Source organism: Amphiprion ocellaris, chromosome 20 (genome assembly GCF_022539595.1).
Source record: "Amphiprion ocellaris isolate individual 3 ecotype Okinawa chromosome 20, ASM2253959v1, whole genome shotgun sequence".
Lineage (NCBI taxonomy): Eukaryota > Metazoa > Chordata > Actinopteri > Pomacentridae > Amphiprion > Amphiprion ocellaris.
In genome coordinates this window covers 16,110,569-16,126,923 of record NC_072785.1, presented here as the reverse complement: position 1 = coordinate 16,126,923, position 16,355 = coordinate 16,110,569, and the positions used below count along the sequence as shown (strand labels likewise).

At 41.4% G+C, this 16,355-nt stretch overlaps 2 protein-coding genes across 3 annotated transcripts; one reads left to right on the top strand and one right to left on the bottom strand.

Annotated features, from left to right (window-relative positions):
* Window positions 1-174: 174 nt before the first annotated feature.
* Window positions 175-7,899, top strand: aldh6a1 (aldehyde dehydrogenase 6 family, member A1). The gene is made up of 12 exons (XM_023292107.3): window positions 175-313; window positions 1,051-1,092; window positions 1,176-1,250; window positions 1,621-1,782; window positions 2,001-2,079; window positions 3,677-3,979; window positions 4,793-4,914; window positions 5,287-5,476; window positions 5,977-6,158; window positions 6,266-6,445; window positions 7,333-7,431; window positions 7,536-7,899. The coding sequence occupies exons 1-12, from the start codon at window positions 275-277 to the stop codon at window positions 7,638-7,640; spliced, it is 1,578 nt and encodes a 525-aa protein (XP_023147875.1). The 5' UTR covers window positions 175-274; the 3' UTR covers window positions 7,641-7,899.
* On the bottom strand, window positions 7,712-14,840 carry si:ch211-163l21.10 (basal body-orientation factor 1). 2 transcript variants are annotated; one of them, XM_023292108.3, is made up of 11 exons: window positions 14,651-14,840; window positions 14,330-14,582; window positions 13,535-13,600; window positions 11,971-12,051; window positions 11,813-11,893; window positions 11,558-11,637; window positions 10,677-10,821; window positions 9,665-10,155; window positions 9,362-9,466; window positions 8,502-8,573; window positions 7,712-8,317 (listed from the first exon to the last, which is right to left on the bottom strand). In XM_023292108.3, the coding sequence occupies exons 1-11, from the start codon at window positions 14,689-14,691 to the stop codon at window positions 8,224-8,226; spliced, it is 1,509 nt and encodes a 502-aa protein (XP_023147876.2). In that variant the 5' UTR covers window positions 14,692-14,840; the 3' UTR covers window positions 7,712-8,223. The 2 variants fall into 2 exon arrangements, with proteins under 2 accessions (XP_023147876.2, XP_023147877.2); XM_023292109.2 differs by lacking the exon at window positions 14,651-14,840 and having other exon boundaries at window positions 14,322-14,455.
* Window positions 14,841-16,355: the final 1,515 nt, after the last annotated feature.

Genomic DNA, 16,355 nt, shown 5'->3' with positions numbered 1-16,355 from the left:
GTTTTCAGCCAATGATTAGTCGAATTCCGCAGCTAAGGCGGGATTAAATTCTGTAGCCGCAGGTGATTGGATAGAACGAACACCGATGTGACCAATCATGTTTTCGCTCTACATGGGTGTGCGAACATCTAGCCAATAGCAGCTCTCGGGTTTCCTGAGAGCCCACCCACAGGTAGTACATCTCTGTGAGGGGAGACAACTGAAAGCTGTCTTCTGCTGGCCCACCGTCCTACCTGCGGAGTTAGTGACATCAAGTCCACATAATACCTCCAGCATGGCGGCAACAGCATTAAGATCAGTACTGAGGACAAAGGTAAGATTGAAGAATTTAATCTCGGCCAGCTCATGTCTCATTGTTTACAAAGTGTCATGTGATGCAGGATTTATGTCTGGACTGATTTACTGACAGATTTGTTCCTCTTGATAGGATTCACCCGTTTCTTCTCTCCAAAAGTCAGCAGAGAAACTGTCATGCTGCTATGTCTTTTTGATAAGGCACAATGCTTTATAAGCTGATTTATGACATGAAGCAAATTGCACGGCAACTCAGTGAATAAATCAGATAACAGCTCCAGTGAAACGAGGGCAACAGGTTAAAGAAAAAGGAAAGTGACTGTTAAACTACCATGTGCAGCAGTTCAAAGTAAGACAGAAGTTTAATGCAAATTGAACAGACTCACATGCTAAAAATAAATATAGTTAGTAAGGATAACTGCAGGGTTGTTAACACTTTATATACATGGGGTAGGTGTACACTTTTCATTGCACTGTAGTTGTATTTAAACACAAATCTCACTGTGCACCTATAGGTTGGACAGCGTTTATTCTCACAGGTCACTTTTGTCAAGTTGACTTTGTCCCCTGTTCATAACCCCACACTCAGTAGTTGCTCATTAATCTTGCAGGCCAACAGGTAGCAACTGGACACAGCGGGTTGTGGGCCCTCAATGTTCTACAGAATGTCTAAACCAAACTTGCCTCCACAGTTTTGACAGATGAATAATGCTTACTTCATTTGATGTTTGACTCCTGGCTGTGCTTTATCCTCAGGTCCCTTTTAAAGCTGGATGTATGTGCTACTCCTCCTCAGTGGTGAGTGGAAATGATGCACCTTCATCATCAGTCTGGTACTACATTTGACACCAAATGTTAATAATATATAATATCCCTTACAGCCCACTACCAAACTGTTCATCGATGGCAAGTTTGTTGAATCCAAGTCTTCAGAATGGCTGGATATTCACAATCCTGTGAGTATTTTGTGAAGTCTGAACCATTAAACTGCACTTTTTTGACAGCATTCACGTATGTAGCTGGGTGAGGTGGTGTTTCATAAGCACCAAACCTATAGAGCCCCTTAATCTGTTATGTGTCACATAATGTGTGTGACAATCTATTGGTTAGTGGACATCCTCTATTGACATGTAGTAAAATTTGAAACATAAAAAAATAGTATTTGGTTGCATTAACAGATTCATAAATTTAGTTTTGTCTAAAATGAATCAGATGATAACAAAGTCTCACCTGTTGTCTAATAAATATACTTTAGTGGCTTCTGTTCATTCAAATATCATTCAACGTATCCTAATATCCCCCTCTTATTTTTTCCCTCCTCTGCAGGCTACCAACGAAGTGATTGCCCGCGTACCTAAAGCCACCCAGGCCGAGATGTTGGCTGCTGTAGACTCCTGCTCTAAAACCTTTCACTCCTGGTCCGAGACCTCCATCTTGGCTCGACAGCAAATCTTTCTGCGCTATCAGCAGCTTATCAAGGACAATATTGTAAGTCAGAGGATCCAAAGGTGTAAGGTGCATGGAAATGGAGTTTATCATTCTGCACAACCACATGCTCAACTTTATTGTTGAACATTATGTTTTTTAAACCTCTCCACTGTAGTTAAGACCTGGTGTTTACTTTTGATAACGAAACTTTACTTGATATTTTATTCAATCTTAAAGTGAAAACACAGGGCTAACATGAATGTCTTGTTGTGTTTTAGAAAGAACTTGCCAAGGCCATCACACTGGAGCAGGGAAAGACTCTTGCAGATGCAGAGGGGGATGTGTTCAGAGGATTGCGTAAGTTTATGTGCAAGACACATTTACTCAGTCAACCTTACAAAGGGCAACAAACAGCTGAACAAATGCACTGTTCTAGAGGCTTTTAGTGGTTGCAAAAGTTGTTAATTAGTTTTATCAGGGACAACCAGAACAAAGGGCGATTTGCTTTAAGAAGATGTTAAATGATTTGAAACAGACTAATTATTACTGCAATTACTACTCTGTGAAGTACCTTCAGTATATTGCTAAGTCATTTGGTCCAATTTAGTCTGAAAACGTTCCTCTCAAGTGAAAATCTTCCCGCAGGAGGAGGTTCTTAATCTTATTCCAGTGTAGATTCTTAAAGCTAGAGTGCAGGAATGTTCCATATGAATGATTCCCGTTACATTCAAGCCCTTCTGAAATGAATTCACACAGTGCTCATTAAGCCTCTAAGCACCAGGTGAATCTCTCTGTATTTTGTAGTATTCCAGAGTTGTGAACGTGTTTCTGTTGCAACATACCTGCACTGGCAGAGCTGAAGGTTACAGCAACTAGGAATATGATGGAAAAACCTAGAAAGCATCCAAGAAAAGTTTCTGATGCTCCAGATAAAAAAAATAAACTGAACATTCAGACAAATGATTCAAGTCTAGGAACAGAAAGCAATCAACAGCAGACATAAGCACCTTCACAGTTTTTTTGTGTAATCACTGTAAGTTCCAGAGGAGGGAGACAAAAGTTCTGCACTGCAGGTTCAACTGGTAAAAAAAATATTTCTGAATTTATATTGGTGAAAAATGGAGTTAGGTCATTGTGCTGGCAACTTTTGTTATTTTTAGCCAATATTTAAAGAAAGCATTAACTAGTTCTTAAATACAAATAACAATGTCTGACTCTGCTCTGTATCTGACTTTGTTAATGTAAATTGAAGTTATTCTAAATGTTGCGAATAAGCTTGTCTTTGAAGGGACAATCTCAAAGATTTTCATTTAAATGAGTGTCTGTTCGGTCACAATCTGTCGCCAAATGAGGTAATCCAATAGTGGCTGAACATAGGACCCACTGATGAAATTATATGAAAGTCCTTGCATTTCCAGTATCAGAAAGTGGTTATCTATGGCAGCATTCCTGTGCAAAGTCACAAGCTGCACCCATGTTTCATCACCCAGCAGTTATATTTCTTCTCAAAAGAGTAGGTGAGATAACATGACAAACTCATGCTTAAACTCACCTGTGTGTGCAGCAGCAGACTTACTTTTCATCTGCCAGAGTTGCAAGTAAACATCGTTATATGGGTGTGGCCAAGGTGGCACCTTATGGACACTCCACAGTTTAGATTCCTGGAAAGTGAGGTTCAAAAACACCTGCAATTACTGCTTATTGCTAGAGGTACTACTCAAGAAACACAGATCGAGACTGTCACTCTAAATAGTCAGTTATTGTCCTGAATAATAATGCATTAAGGGCAAAATTTAGTTCAATGGAAGAGAAATTGACCTTCATAAAGTCAACACATTTAATAATTATGTACAGACAGACACATACAATAAATTAGGCAGCTTGTCTTTACTTGATTGTCCTTTTATAGCTTGAGAAATGAACTTGCAGTATGTGTTGCATGGTGTCTTTGCAGAGGTTGTGGAGCACGCCTGCAGCATCACCTCCCTCATGCTCGGTGAAACGTTGCCCTCCATCACCAAAGACATGGACACTTACACCTACCGCCTGCCCCTCGGCGTGTGCGCCGGCATCGCCCCCTTCAACTTCCCCGCCATGATCCCTCTGTGGATGTTCCCGATGGGCATGGTCTGCGGCAACACGTACCTGCTGAAGCCGTCGGAGCGGGTGCCAGCCTGCACCATGCTGCTGGCCAAGATGCTGCAGGACGCCGGTGCTCCAGATGGAACGTTGAACATCATCCACGGCCAGCACGATGGTAAGGATCGGACTCTAACCGGAGATTGTTGTGTAGGACTTGTGTTGCTATTTGAAGATGTCCAAGTCGGGAAACAGAACCTCAGGATCTGAAATTCAAAGAAATGACGTCTGTACTTAGTCAGGGTGTGCCTTTGTGTGGGTTCAAGGTTTTTTTTGTAGTTTTTGTCTTGTCATCCGGCATTCAAGAGAAGCTAAGAATGCTTAGTTTACCTAACTGATCTATTTAAGGAAACATATTTCTAGGTGTGGTTTTCTAGTTTGAGAATTTGATGCTTTTGTTTGTCTTTTCCAATGGTGAGCTTAGCATCCTTGAGTTTGGGACATAAAAGACTTGCAAATTTGTAACTTTTGTCTCTGCGAGATTATGATGGACATTTTTCACAATTTTGTAACTTTTAACTGGTAAAACACTTTAAAATATGAGATAGTTGAAGCCACGCATTCAAGCTACACACATCTAATCTGCCTTTCTGGGGCTGCAATCAACAATAATGTCTTTCATTTACTGCAAGAACCCAGGGTTTAATCTTAAAAAATCACTTTTATTGCTGATGTGAAAGAGCTAGCACATTAGCATTTCGAAACTGTACTCCACAAATTTCTTTTCTTAGCAACCAACTACAATCTATAGAAATAACAATTGCTAAATTGTCTCTAAATTCTATGCAGTAATGACTTATTATTTAGCTTGTTTTAGCTTCCAGATAATTGCTTGATATTCTTTTTCATACAGCACCACTCAATATTTGACAATTTAGTGGTTACTGTGGCTGACTACCAGACATTTTTAATAACCGTCTTTCTGCCACAGCTGTGAACTTCATCTGTGACCATCCAGCCATCAAAGCCATCAGCTTTGTGGGATCAAATCAAGCAGGGGAGTATATTTATGAGAGGGGCTCCAAAAATGGCAAGAGAGTCCAGTCCAACATGGTGAGTACCGACTGACACTGCAACACAAGTTTAATCCGCTGGACTTTCTATAAATGTCCAGAAGGTGGCAGCATTGGCAAACAGATTCTTGTGTTTTTCAACTACCAAGCTCACAGATGAGACAAAGTGCAAACCAGACTGCAGCTGTGCATCGCTGTGGAAAAGACACACTGTTGTGAATTGTAAATGTTTATTTTGATATGTGTCAATCAGTCCTTTCACATGGACCAAAATGTGTAACGAGTTTAGAGTGTTAAATTTATAGGTTGTTGGTTTGTAATTCCCTGATATTATGTTTCTTCTTGTGACAAACCAGTTGCTGTAATGTGGAGATCAAAGGGCAGAAGGCTAACCACTTCTTGTGTACTGTAGGGAGCCAAGAACCATGGTGTGGTGATGCCTGATGCCAACAAGGAGAACACTCTGAACCAGCTTGTGGGCGCAGCGTTCGGGGCAGCGGGACAACGCTGCATGGCTCTGTCCACAGCCATCCTGGTGGGTGAGGCGCAGAGCTGGCTGCCGGAGCTGGTGGAGCGTGCCAAGGCTCTGCGCGTGAATGCAGGTACCACACCCGTCACCCCGCCCTTCACCTCTATCTCCCCCGAGCCCGTTGCCCCAAGGGCCCTTGGTTTTAGTCATCTCGGGGGCCACCCACGCTGCCCTAACCTCACCTCTCGCCTTATGCCCTGTTGTAACTTCGCTTCGGAGTCAGCTGGGAGAGGGAGCTTGTTGAGTCAGCCATGCTGCAAATTTGTGGGCAGATCTGCGGCCCAGCGCTAAATAGCGGTTTAGAGCATCAAATCCTCTCAAAAAAGAAGTTGATGTGAAGTAAAATGGGGAATGATTTTCCCTGTTTACAGTGACATGGAGTTTAATTTGTGTCGTACACAGGAAACCTGCCAGTATGCATTATGGAGGGAGTGCCTCAGGGTGCCCCTCGCCATGGCTTTTACGTGTTTGTGGGATAAGAAGTAGCTGAATGTCAGTGCCCTGAATGTGATCCCATACTGTGAGTGCCACAGTATATAACCATATAGCTGGTTGTTATGGGGGCCCTGCTAGGAGACCAGCCTGGAGCAGACGTGGGGCCTCTGATCTCTCCCCAAGCCAAGGACCGAGTGTGCAGTCTGATCAAGAGCGGCGTGGACGAGGGAGCGAAGCTGCTCCTGGACGGCCGAAACGTAAAGGTCAAGGGTTATGAAAATGGCAACTTTGTGGGACCCACCATCATCGGCAGTGTCACAGTATGTGGACTCATGTCTTTATGTGCAAACCATAAATGTTTTTACATCTGAGTACCTTTTAAAAATAACTCCTCTACCAGTAAAAGTGTTTCCTTTTGTGCTCTCAGCCTCAGATGAAGTGCTACACCGAGGAGATCTTCGGGCCTGTGCTGGTTGTTCTTGAGGCGGACACTCTGGATGATGCCATCAGTCTGGTCAACAATAACCCCTATGGCAACGGTACAGCGATCTTCACCACAAATGGTGCCACTGCACGCAAATACACTCACGAGGTGGACGTGGGCCAGGTGAGTGGCTGCAGCCTCCAAATGTGTTCCTCTGTTTTGGGAGAAAAGAGACATTCACATCACTCTGTCATGTCTGTGCAGCATGTCAGGCAGGGAGCACATCACATTTGTGTTTGAAAACCTTCACACACATTGAAAAAACAATTATTTTCCATGTCAAGTATACCCTTGTTTGCTCCTGACCTAAAATACACATCTTCGGCAACCCCCTTCCCTCCACTTCCCCACCCGTCAAGGCTACAAATAGCTACAGCAAATATGTGTCTGTTAAATGAAAACAGGGGGACATAGAAACATTTTTCCAGGTTGTATTTAAGGAGGGGGAAATCTTAAAATTAATACTCAAAAGGGATTCCTGGGGTTCTGTTCAGCAGTTAAGCATAAATATGGCAGGCCTTTAGGCTGTTTGTTTGCCTGTGGAGCCTAGTTATGCCCTGTGTTTGCTGTTCACATGTCGGGGAATGCTGTGCAGGCCATGTGCTGTACTCCTCTCCAAACCTCCATGCAACAAACATCTACTTTTCTTTTTTTTTCTCCATGCACCTTGGCCAAAAGGCCTGAGCGTGTCCAAACTTATTCCTGCTGTTTCAAACATTCTAAACCAACCATGCCATTCCTCTATTGCCTTCATAACAAAATGTTTTATTTAGTTTTTCATCCCTTTCATAAGAACATACTCTGCTCTCAAAGCTGCAAAAATAAGGCAAAGGTTTAACTTTGCATAGTGTGATCGTGTAAGCTTGTTTTCCTAAACAGCATGAATGTACCACATCTTTCATCTGCCGCGTCTTACTCATCATCGCAATTTAGGATCTTGGTTTGTTGTTGTTTTGTTTCACAAAGCTAGCACTTACAGAAATGAAAGGAACAATACTTGTTTTCTGCAGGTTGGAGTGAATGTGCCCATCCCTGTGCCGCTGCCAATGTTCTCCTTCACTGGATCCAGAGGATCCTTCAGAGGGGACACAAACTTCTATGGCAAACAAGTGAGCGTCGTATAAACAAATGTCTCCTGTTGTTACAGTTGGATGAAAAACACAGAAGCAGTGGTCTAAGTTCTGAAGTAAATGTTTTTATTTTTTCTCCCCAGGGTATTCAGTTCTACACACAGATCAAAACTGTAACCTCACAATGGAAAGCTGAGGATGCCACCTTAAAAAGCCCTGCGGTTACCATGCCGACAATGGGACGCTAAATACTCCACCCGAATGCTGCTGATCTGTCTGACAAGCCACAAGACCAGTCTTCCTCGTATAGACTTATGTGTTCACTGTGAATAGTTCGTAAATAAAAGTTATGACATAATACTTTTTGAAAGCTTTATATTAGATTTGTATATATGGATATTGTGTAAATATCCACCACTATGGCTGAGATTTTAACAATGCAAAAAATCTGTACATCTGTTATTTCCTGAAATACAACTCTGGTATTAAAACTTTTGTGTACTTGCAGTGTTGTATGTATTACCCCAATGAATGAAGATTGCATGGATAGATTGCGTTGTGTTCTTCTGACCCACCATCCAATGAGTGTTCAGAGATGTTGTGTATTGTCTGGTGCATGTTTTGGTATCAGAATAAGTTTTGTACTTGGGTACAGCGATCCTTTCAGTGGATTTAACAGAACACACACAATGCTTTATGTATGAAAGAAGGTACTCACAAGCCACGCATCAATGCAAACACGTGTATTCTACTACACATATGACTGCCACTCTTTGGGAAACCTACACAACAGAGGCAAACAATCTGTGAGATGTCGAGGCCACACAGAGGTCATGTGATGTGTATATCTGGCAGGCTGTTGGGGTTTGAGGGCAGAATGGACTCAGGCGCCTGGGTGCTGATGGTCACTGGGGAGAGCTCCTCTCTAATTCAGGAAGACAATCATCATTATGTAACTGTCTTGATAAATCACATGTAGGCACTCTTGTTCTCACAGCTGCTGCTCTTTCTGCTAAACATGGAATGCGGGACCAATAAATCTGCGCAGGCTTCTTAATTGCAAGGATGAGGCACAACTTTTATTCTCTCGCATTCCTTTAGTGTCTTACCCGGCAGCATCACTGTCAGTAAGGCTCTTCTTCTCAGAGGAGGGAGATGCAGCCAGATGTTGGTTGACTTTCCTATCAGGAAAAAGCAGAGTTGCAGTTAAATAACAGAACCTCACAGTGAAAAGCCATGTTTCAGCACACTGGTGTCTTTTCACTCAGGCCTGCAGCCTGTCTTGAAAAAGGGTTACTCTGGGTCAACGTGATGCACATGGATTTGGATGCTGCTAACTGACTCTTTTGAGCTGCCAAATGTTCTGTGTTATTCTGCAGGACTAGGTGCCAGACCACTGCTAACATGAATATACTTCTCCTCTTGCCTGCCTTACCCCCCTACATCCAGATCCCCTGCACACTCCGTTCTGAAAATCATGTTACCAGCTGCTCTCTGACCACAAGCGTTCAAAGAACAAAATAAACTGCTGGTGCACGTGAAGAGGGGCCAATAGGCTGAAAGCAAATCGATGTGACCAGATGTTTGTTTCCAAGCACACGACTCTGCGGCTGGGCCTATTTTTACTATTGTGCCCAGACTCTTTCTTCATTCTTTTTAAGCAGCTGGATGGAAAAGAAAATTAGCTGAAGCCTAACTGATGTTTTATGGTATCCTCTTCTGCTGAGAAAATGGCTGTTTTAAACATTAAAAAGAGGGAGGAGCCAGCAGAAGTTCAGCCTCAACAACTGCATAGTGTCACTGCACTTTGTTCTTTGGAGTTAATTGAGGCAGAAGTTTCAGTTCATTTTAGGGGATTACAAATGGATTTTAATGTATTATCTAGGATGAAGTCAATAAGCGATGAACAAGCAACCAGCAAGACTCTTGCTAAGGCATACATTAAGCAATAATTGGGATGTTTTATTACCTTTCTCTCTGCCCGTTCATTTTAGCAAAGAGAAGCCGGAGCACTTGTTCCTTCTGCTCCCAAGTGAGATCTGAGATTTGAACTTTGCTGTCTGGGGGATGCGTCCTTAAAACGAGGCAGAAAAAAGAAAATCAATTTTGACCTTTATGGTACAAATTAATTCCCTTGTCCAGTTGGGTGTACAGCGATGAACCACTAAAGATTTTCTGACTGAACTCCAAGTGACCTGACTTTACTAAACATGCCACAAACATATCTGAATGGTACAAGTCATGAAAAGGATGGGAAGAGAAGTGGGCCTACCATGTCACAGCTGCCTCCATATCTGAATACACAGAGTTGGTACTGTGAGGACTTTTATGGAAGGTGCGGATGGGTGGAAACTTTATTTTTCCTGCAGTGGCTTCTCTAAACCTCCAACGATAACCCCGTAGTGCCTCCTTTTTGTACTGAAGCCTGCTGGTCACAATCTCCTGCTTGACATGAGCCAGTGCCTCATGGAAGAACTCCTCCAGCTCTCTGCGCTTCTCTACAATGGTGCTCGCTAGCTGCTTGATGTGCCCCAACTCCCTCTCCCGCATGGCGAAGACCTTCTGCAGCTTCTCCAGCTCTACCTGGCTGGCCTGGATGGTGACCAGGTTCATCTCTTCCTTCTTCTCCCGCCGCTCAAGTTCCTCAGCTTTCAGCTCTAGCGCCTGCTCCAGGGAAGCCACCTTGGCCCTCAGTTCAGATAGCCTCTTACTTTGGGCCTCCATCTGAGCTCTGTTCTTCTTTACCGTCAACTGAAGCATGTCCTGTGAGAGCAGGATGACACAGAGCTAAATTTGGAAAATCCTTTCATTTTCATGCCAGTATAGAGCTAGAACAGATAACGATTTGTGCTGTAGCCCGTACTGCTGAGTGACTGTCCGAAGCTTCAGCAGGGCGGATTTACTCTCTTGATTAACTGTCATCATCAGGTAAGATTAATGTGCCCAATATTTATTTGTCTTTAAACATCGGTGCCAGAAAACTGTGAAGGATAAGCCACTGAATTTGAACCCAGACACCAGTGGAAACTCACCACAACCACTGACCACTGAGAGGCTGAGTAGCAGTCAGAGGGTGGGGGGGTGTGAGCAGGACCACAAGCAAAATACACAGGGTCAGCACAAGTAAACAACACAAGGGAAAAACCACCTGAAATATATTCTGAACCGATCTGACAAGTGTTTCATGAGTGAAAATGATTGAAAATGACTTTATGGAGATGAATAATCTCCATCCAAGGACTAATAGTTACACTGATGTTTGCTGTCCTACGGTTCAAACATACCCTGTCCAGTCGCAGTGAGGTATTTTCCGTAACCAAAGAAGTTGTCAATTTCTGCAGGTCCTCTGACTCCTTTACGTGATGCTTCAGTGCTTCATTCAGATGATCGCGCTCCTTAAATGCAGAGAACATGGCACCTTCCAACTGCCTAAATAGTTTAAAGTACAAACAAAAGCGTCACTGAGGAAGTTAGCCCTGATTATGAACACATCTGTATTAGTCTTGAAACTGTGCTCGACAACATTTTTACACAGTTTTTTTTACTTTTTTAACCTATCTGGAGTGCCTAAAGTAGAAAAAACAAATGTGTTATGAACCATTTCAAGGGTAATAATTAGTCAAGGTGGCAAAAGCTTTGAAGGTGAGAAGATTCTTACCGCATACAGCATATTTTTGCTCTTGGTTTTAAGGTTCTTACACAGAAAACTGGATTATCTGAATCAGTGGGTTTGCCATTTAAAGACACCTACGTGCATTAAAATTAAATCAATTACCGACACCCGGACCAAAACGGCCGGACCACACCAGTATCAATGTTGATGTTTTATGAGCTGTAAAAAATAACTAAACATAGCAGAGGCGGAGTATACATCCTATGGCCTCAAAGGTAATAAACTATGGTCTTTCACACACGCTTTACTCTCTCTTCCCCGCAAGAGTTTCAGGGACTGCTGAGGATGTGATCGTTGGCTTAGGTGATGTACACTGTCATGATGAGCAGTGTGGTGAGGAAAATAACATTAGTTCTGGTTTTATATATATATAAATATATATTCATATACATAAACACTTGCATGAAGAAATTATTTATTCATTGCGTTCTGCATGACAGTGCAGTTTAAAGGATAAAATTAGTTTGGAAAGTGACGCAGGAACACACTCACGCAACGACTTCAAGGTGGTCCTTCTTCAGCGTGTCCATCATTTGATTGCATTGTTCGATCATGTCCTTCTCCATGCGTTCCTGCAGGGAAATTTACAAAACTGTTGCTCACTCTTCCACTGGGAATATTAAAGCTGGTTTTTCACCAATTTTTAGCCATATATTTTCACATCAGATCAATAACACACCTTATGTTTAAATAATCTTCCATGTGGACAAGAGTGAAAATTTAAAAGATGACTTTCAGATTTGGTACCTTTTCTCTGTAGAATTTGTCCTTCATTTTGTTTAGGCTTTCCCTGTGTTCCTTTTCAGCAATATCCATGTTTGTTTTAATCTGCAAAATAAAAAGGTCATGTTACTGTTCGCATTTTCACAACCTCGCAACTACAATACAATTTTTTGCTTTCTCACGTCAATGATTTCCTGCTCCATTTGGGCTTCTATCTCATTCATTATCTTCATTCTGTCCTGGATCCTGTTAAAGTCACTCTCCTTTATAGAATGAGATAAGCAAAAAAAAAAAAAAAAAACCAACATTCAGTGCATTCATGTAAAAATAGCACGCCCTCATGCAACTGTTCATCATTGTGCTGGAGCTGCTGCTGCAAAAGTCCCATAAGTGCAGCTTGTAATAGTTAATGTCAGAGTTCACATGGGCAATGCTCTTTTGCAAACCAATGTAAGCACAGATCAGTCGTGCTAAATACCTCAAGATGCTACTGTGGAGAAGCCAGTCTCAGCAATAATCTGACAAAGTGACCAAAGTCATGAGAGACTAGAAAAACACGCACCCACAAACATGTACATGACGACTAAATGAGAGGTTATCTACCATCTGATTACAACTCTAGGCCTAATCGTTATTCTTCAGATAACTTGTTCATCTACGTCGGTGCAGCAGTCTACAGTTAAACAAGGTCGTTTGCATCATGTGCAATTTTCTCTCTATGTAATTAATCAAAGGGTCAGCTTTCCAAATATATCTACCATTTTAAAGATAAAAGCTATCAGTGTTCTTGCATCTGTCTATTTCACATACAGGAACTGCAGTTATAACAGCTCATACAGAATAGTTATTCACTTAGTGAGTTTCTCACCACTCAGTTTCATAATATTTTTCCTTAAACAATAGTCAGAGCATTCCTATTTTCAAAATGAACCTTTTTATCATCTTGCATAATGAAAAGTGCTGTGAGCAGCATGTCTTGAAGTCACATCTTAGGAGACAACCGCAGTATTTTTTCCCTTACTGGACATATGTGACAGCTCCATACATGTCTGAAAACGGGTTGTTTCAAGTTGCTCCAGACCATGCCTCTTTTTTTCATCCTCAGAAGCTTAATGGACTCAATTTTACCATCATGAAGTAAGAGCTGCAAGTTGGAAAACAGCTGCTGGCAATAGAAGTTTTTCTGTACCTTTTTGGTCTTGTTAAACCACTTGCATTTGTCATGTAAGTTTGATAGGCTGATCGTAACTATAAGGAGCAAAGTTCAGTGAGGACAGGAGTCAAAATACGTTCCTTTGGTATAGGTTATATAACTTAAACTGGCATTTTAGAGTAAGGATCTGTGTGACATGTGAAGTATGGTTAACACATCAAGACCAGTGTGACTGCCTTTCCCCAACCAAGCACTTTTAAATTATGCTTTTTTTTTTTCTGTTGCCACTGACATGGATTAAAATAACATTAGACCATGTAACTTGGAATGTGAGGGTTTGTTTTTTATTTTATGGTGGCTTTGTTTGGTTATTGTTTTCTTACATAATAAACGTCAACATAATTACACATGAGACAGCTGTTAAGGCACAGCACAGCACATTTTTGAGATGCTACAGGTTTAAGATGCGCACAGTAAATTACAGCAATGCCGCATTCTGCTATGAACATGCTAGCTTGTGTATGTTTTGTGTAGACTATATTAAATCTCAAGTCGTGTTTCTTTTCTTGTGGCCGTGTGTTAAATGAACTCACCAGTTTATTCTTCTCTTCACGTGCGAGTGCCTCTTGACTTTCGAGGCTTTTCTCCAGCATGCGGATCTTTTAGAAGCGTCGAAAACAGTTGAGTTTATCACATATTGTTTATTTACGCCAACAAAACAAATTAAGTTTACGTATATGCACGGTGAAAACAGCCTGAATTGACCAAAGTGCTGTGTATGCAATCAGTCAGGCAGCAAGAAAAATGTGTGCAAATGGAAGACAGAATGAAGACTCATAACATGTATCTGTAAAACAAAAAAGTTGTTGGCAAAATTGGATAGCGACTTGTAGCTCAATCTCTAAAATAGGATAAATGTAAAATATTTAGAACATCAAGAGCAATTAAAAGCAAAACATGCACGTCTTGAGATTTTTCTCATGTCAATGGAGGATCAACATTTGCTGAAGAAAGGAAGGCTGATCCAAAGCTTTGAAGCTGCCTTGATCATGGAAGAAAACAGCAGCTGAAGTGTATCAGCGATTTCCAACTAATGCACTAGTTCAACTTTGAACTCAATTCTGTTGGGATGCTAGTACATGAGTGATGCTGTCTTCTTCTTCTGTTTTAGGTACCAGTTACAAGTCTTGCAGCAGTAACCTGCTAAAACTGCAGATGAAACAGAAGAAGACTGGCAGATACCCAATTACAGAGAGTTCAAACAGAGGATAGATCTCAATTTGGCTGTGCTTCTCAGTTGAAAGTAGCACTCTTTAATCACAGAGTTTATCTATGTGTCACATTTCAGGGTGAAGTCAAATTTGACACCCTAAAACCTACTTTCTGACCTTCTCCTCTCGAGCTGCCAGCTGTCTCTGCCAGTGTCTGGTTGTATCTATGGCGTCCTTCTCCGCTCGGTACAGCTGGTCGGTGAGCTGCTCGTTAGCTCGGGCCAGCTTGTGACAGGCCTCCCTGTACTCAGACAACGACTGCCCGGTGACCTGTAACCTCAGCTCCCACAGAGCCGCGTTGGTTTTGGCCTTCTCAACGTCCGACTCTTTGTCCGCCTTCGACTCCTGTTTGCCCTCTTTCTTTCCTTTCCTGTGACAGAAAGAAAAACTGAGTTTCCGTTTGAACGTCAGTGACCCACCGACTGTAGCTTCTCTTACCCGGCTTTGACCCGCTTCACTTTGGAGGCTTTCGTCGGCATAGCTGCTACAAACACTACAGACGACCCGATGCTACCGCAAAGAGGAGAAATTTCACGGTATTTAGCAGAGTTTTTGTACGGTACCGGCAGCAGGCTTCGGTAACCTGCTGGGAATGTTTGGTTCGCTTGTTGCTATGGAGACGGAGTATCCATGTCTGCTGCAGTTTCAGGACCGCAGCTGTAGGACCTTTGTTTTTTCACAACAGCGCCACCTACTGTACGGTAAATACAACGTATCGTTATAAACTCCTCGCCAACTAACTAGTTATGGTCCTAAAGGCTAATTGCTCCCAAAATACAACCTTCTGTCCAAGAAATTGCAGTTTTAAATGGTTTGTACTTTTATAACTAACAAATTGTGGTTTTAAAGGTTTTTTTTCACCCAAAATACTACATATTTATAGGTTTAAAGAATTACTCCACTCAGATAATAGTTTCTATGAGCTGTGGTTTAAAAGGTTAATTCAACCTAAAATATTACTTGTTTAGAACTTTAAAGATTTATTTCACCCAAACAGTACTTTGTAATAAATAGTTTGTGGTTTTAAATGTTTATTCCACCTAAAATACAACTTACTGTCCCATTACTTGTGGTGGTAGAGAATTGTTCCACACAAATAGTACTACTCAACTAACAAGTAATATTTTTTTAAAGGTTTAGTCAACCTAAATGCTACTTCTTGTCCATTATAGTTTTAAAGGTTTCTTCCGCTCAAATACTACTCACTGTCCACTTCTAGTGTTTTTAAAAGTTAATTTCACCCAAACACTATGTGCAAATTAATTTTATTCATATAGTCTCAGGTTCCCTGAAAGGGCTTTACAGTGTGTAGCTACAGCATACAAAACCATCTGTCTTTAAAGCCTCCAAAAGATAAAACTTTCACCCCCAAAAACGTTAGTGTGAGAGTAACAGAAGAAACCTCAGAAAGGTGAAACAAGGAGGGATCTCTTTTATGACAAGCAAACGTCATATAGCAACATACCACAGTACCAAAATGGTGTAATTTAGCATCATATTTCCTAAGAAAGAACTGAATTTTAATTTCTACTGACACAGTTTTAGTTGACAGACAGAAAACTAGCTAGCTCTATCTACAACAGCTAATCTAGCTAGCTAGCCATACGCTTGCTAGCTAGATTTAGGAGGGGATGTCTGTGATTTCTACTGAATTGCCAATGTTTTCAACACACTTTTTTAAAAGTAAGCATAAAACAAATATAATTATACATATATCACCTAAAAACAATCCACCAATAACATTAACACAACTGAACCTCAGTAACTAATGACCCAGTTTTAGCTGTTGTACATGGAAAGCTAGCCAGTGAGCCGTACTGAGCTAGCTAGCTAGTGTCAGGAGGGGATGACTAAACAGATTTTTGTTGAATTTCACATGACAGTAATATATGGATAACACTAACAAAGGCTCGGTTATAATAAAACATCCCACCTATTTACTGTAAAAGTGTACACAATACCAGGACTATGAAACCAAAGCAAATGAATACAGGAAACATTTATTTTATTCTTTAGACCCGTGCTTGTTAGCTTTAACCATACTGGACATGACTGTCTTGTAGGAACACTACTTCTTTTTATTTGTAAGGCATTAATTCAAAATCGATCAATTTTTTTGAAATGTCAACATTTTGTACAGTCG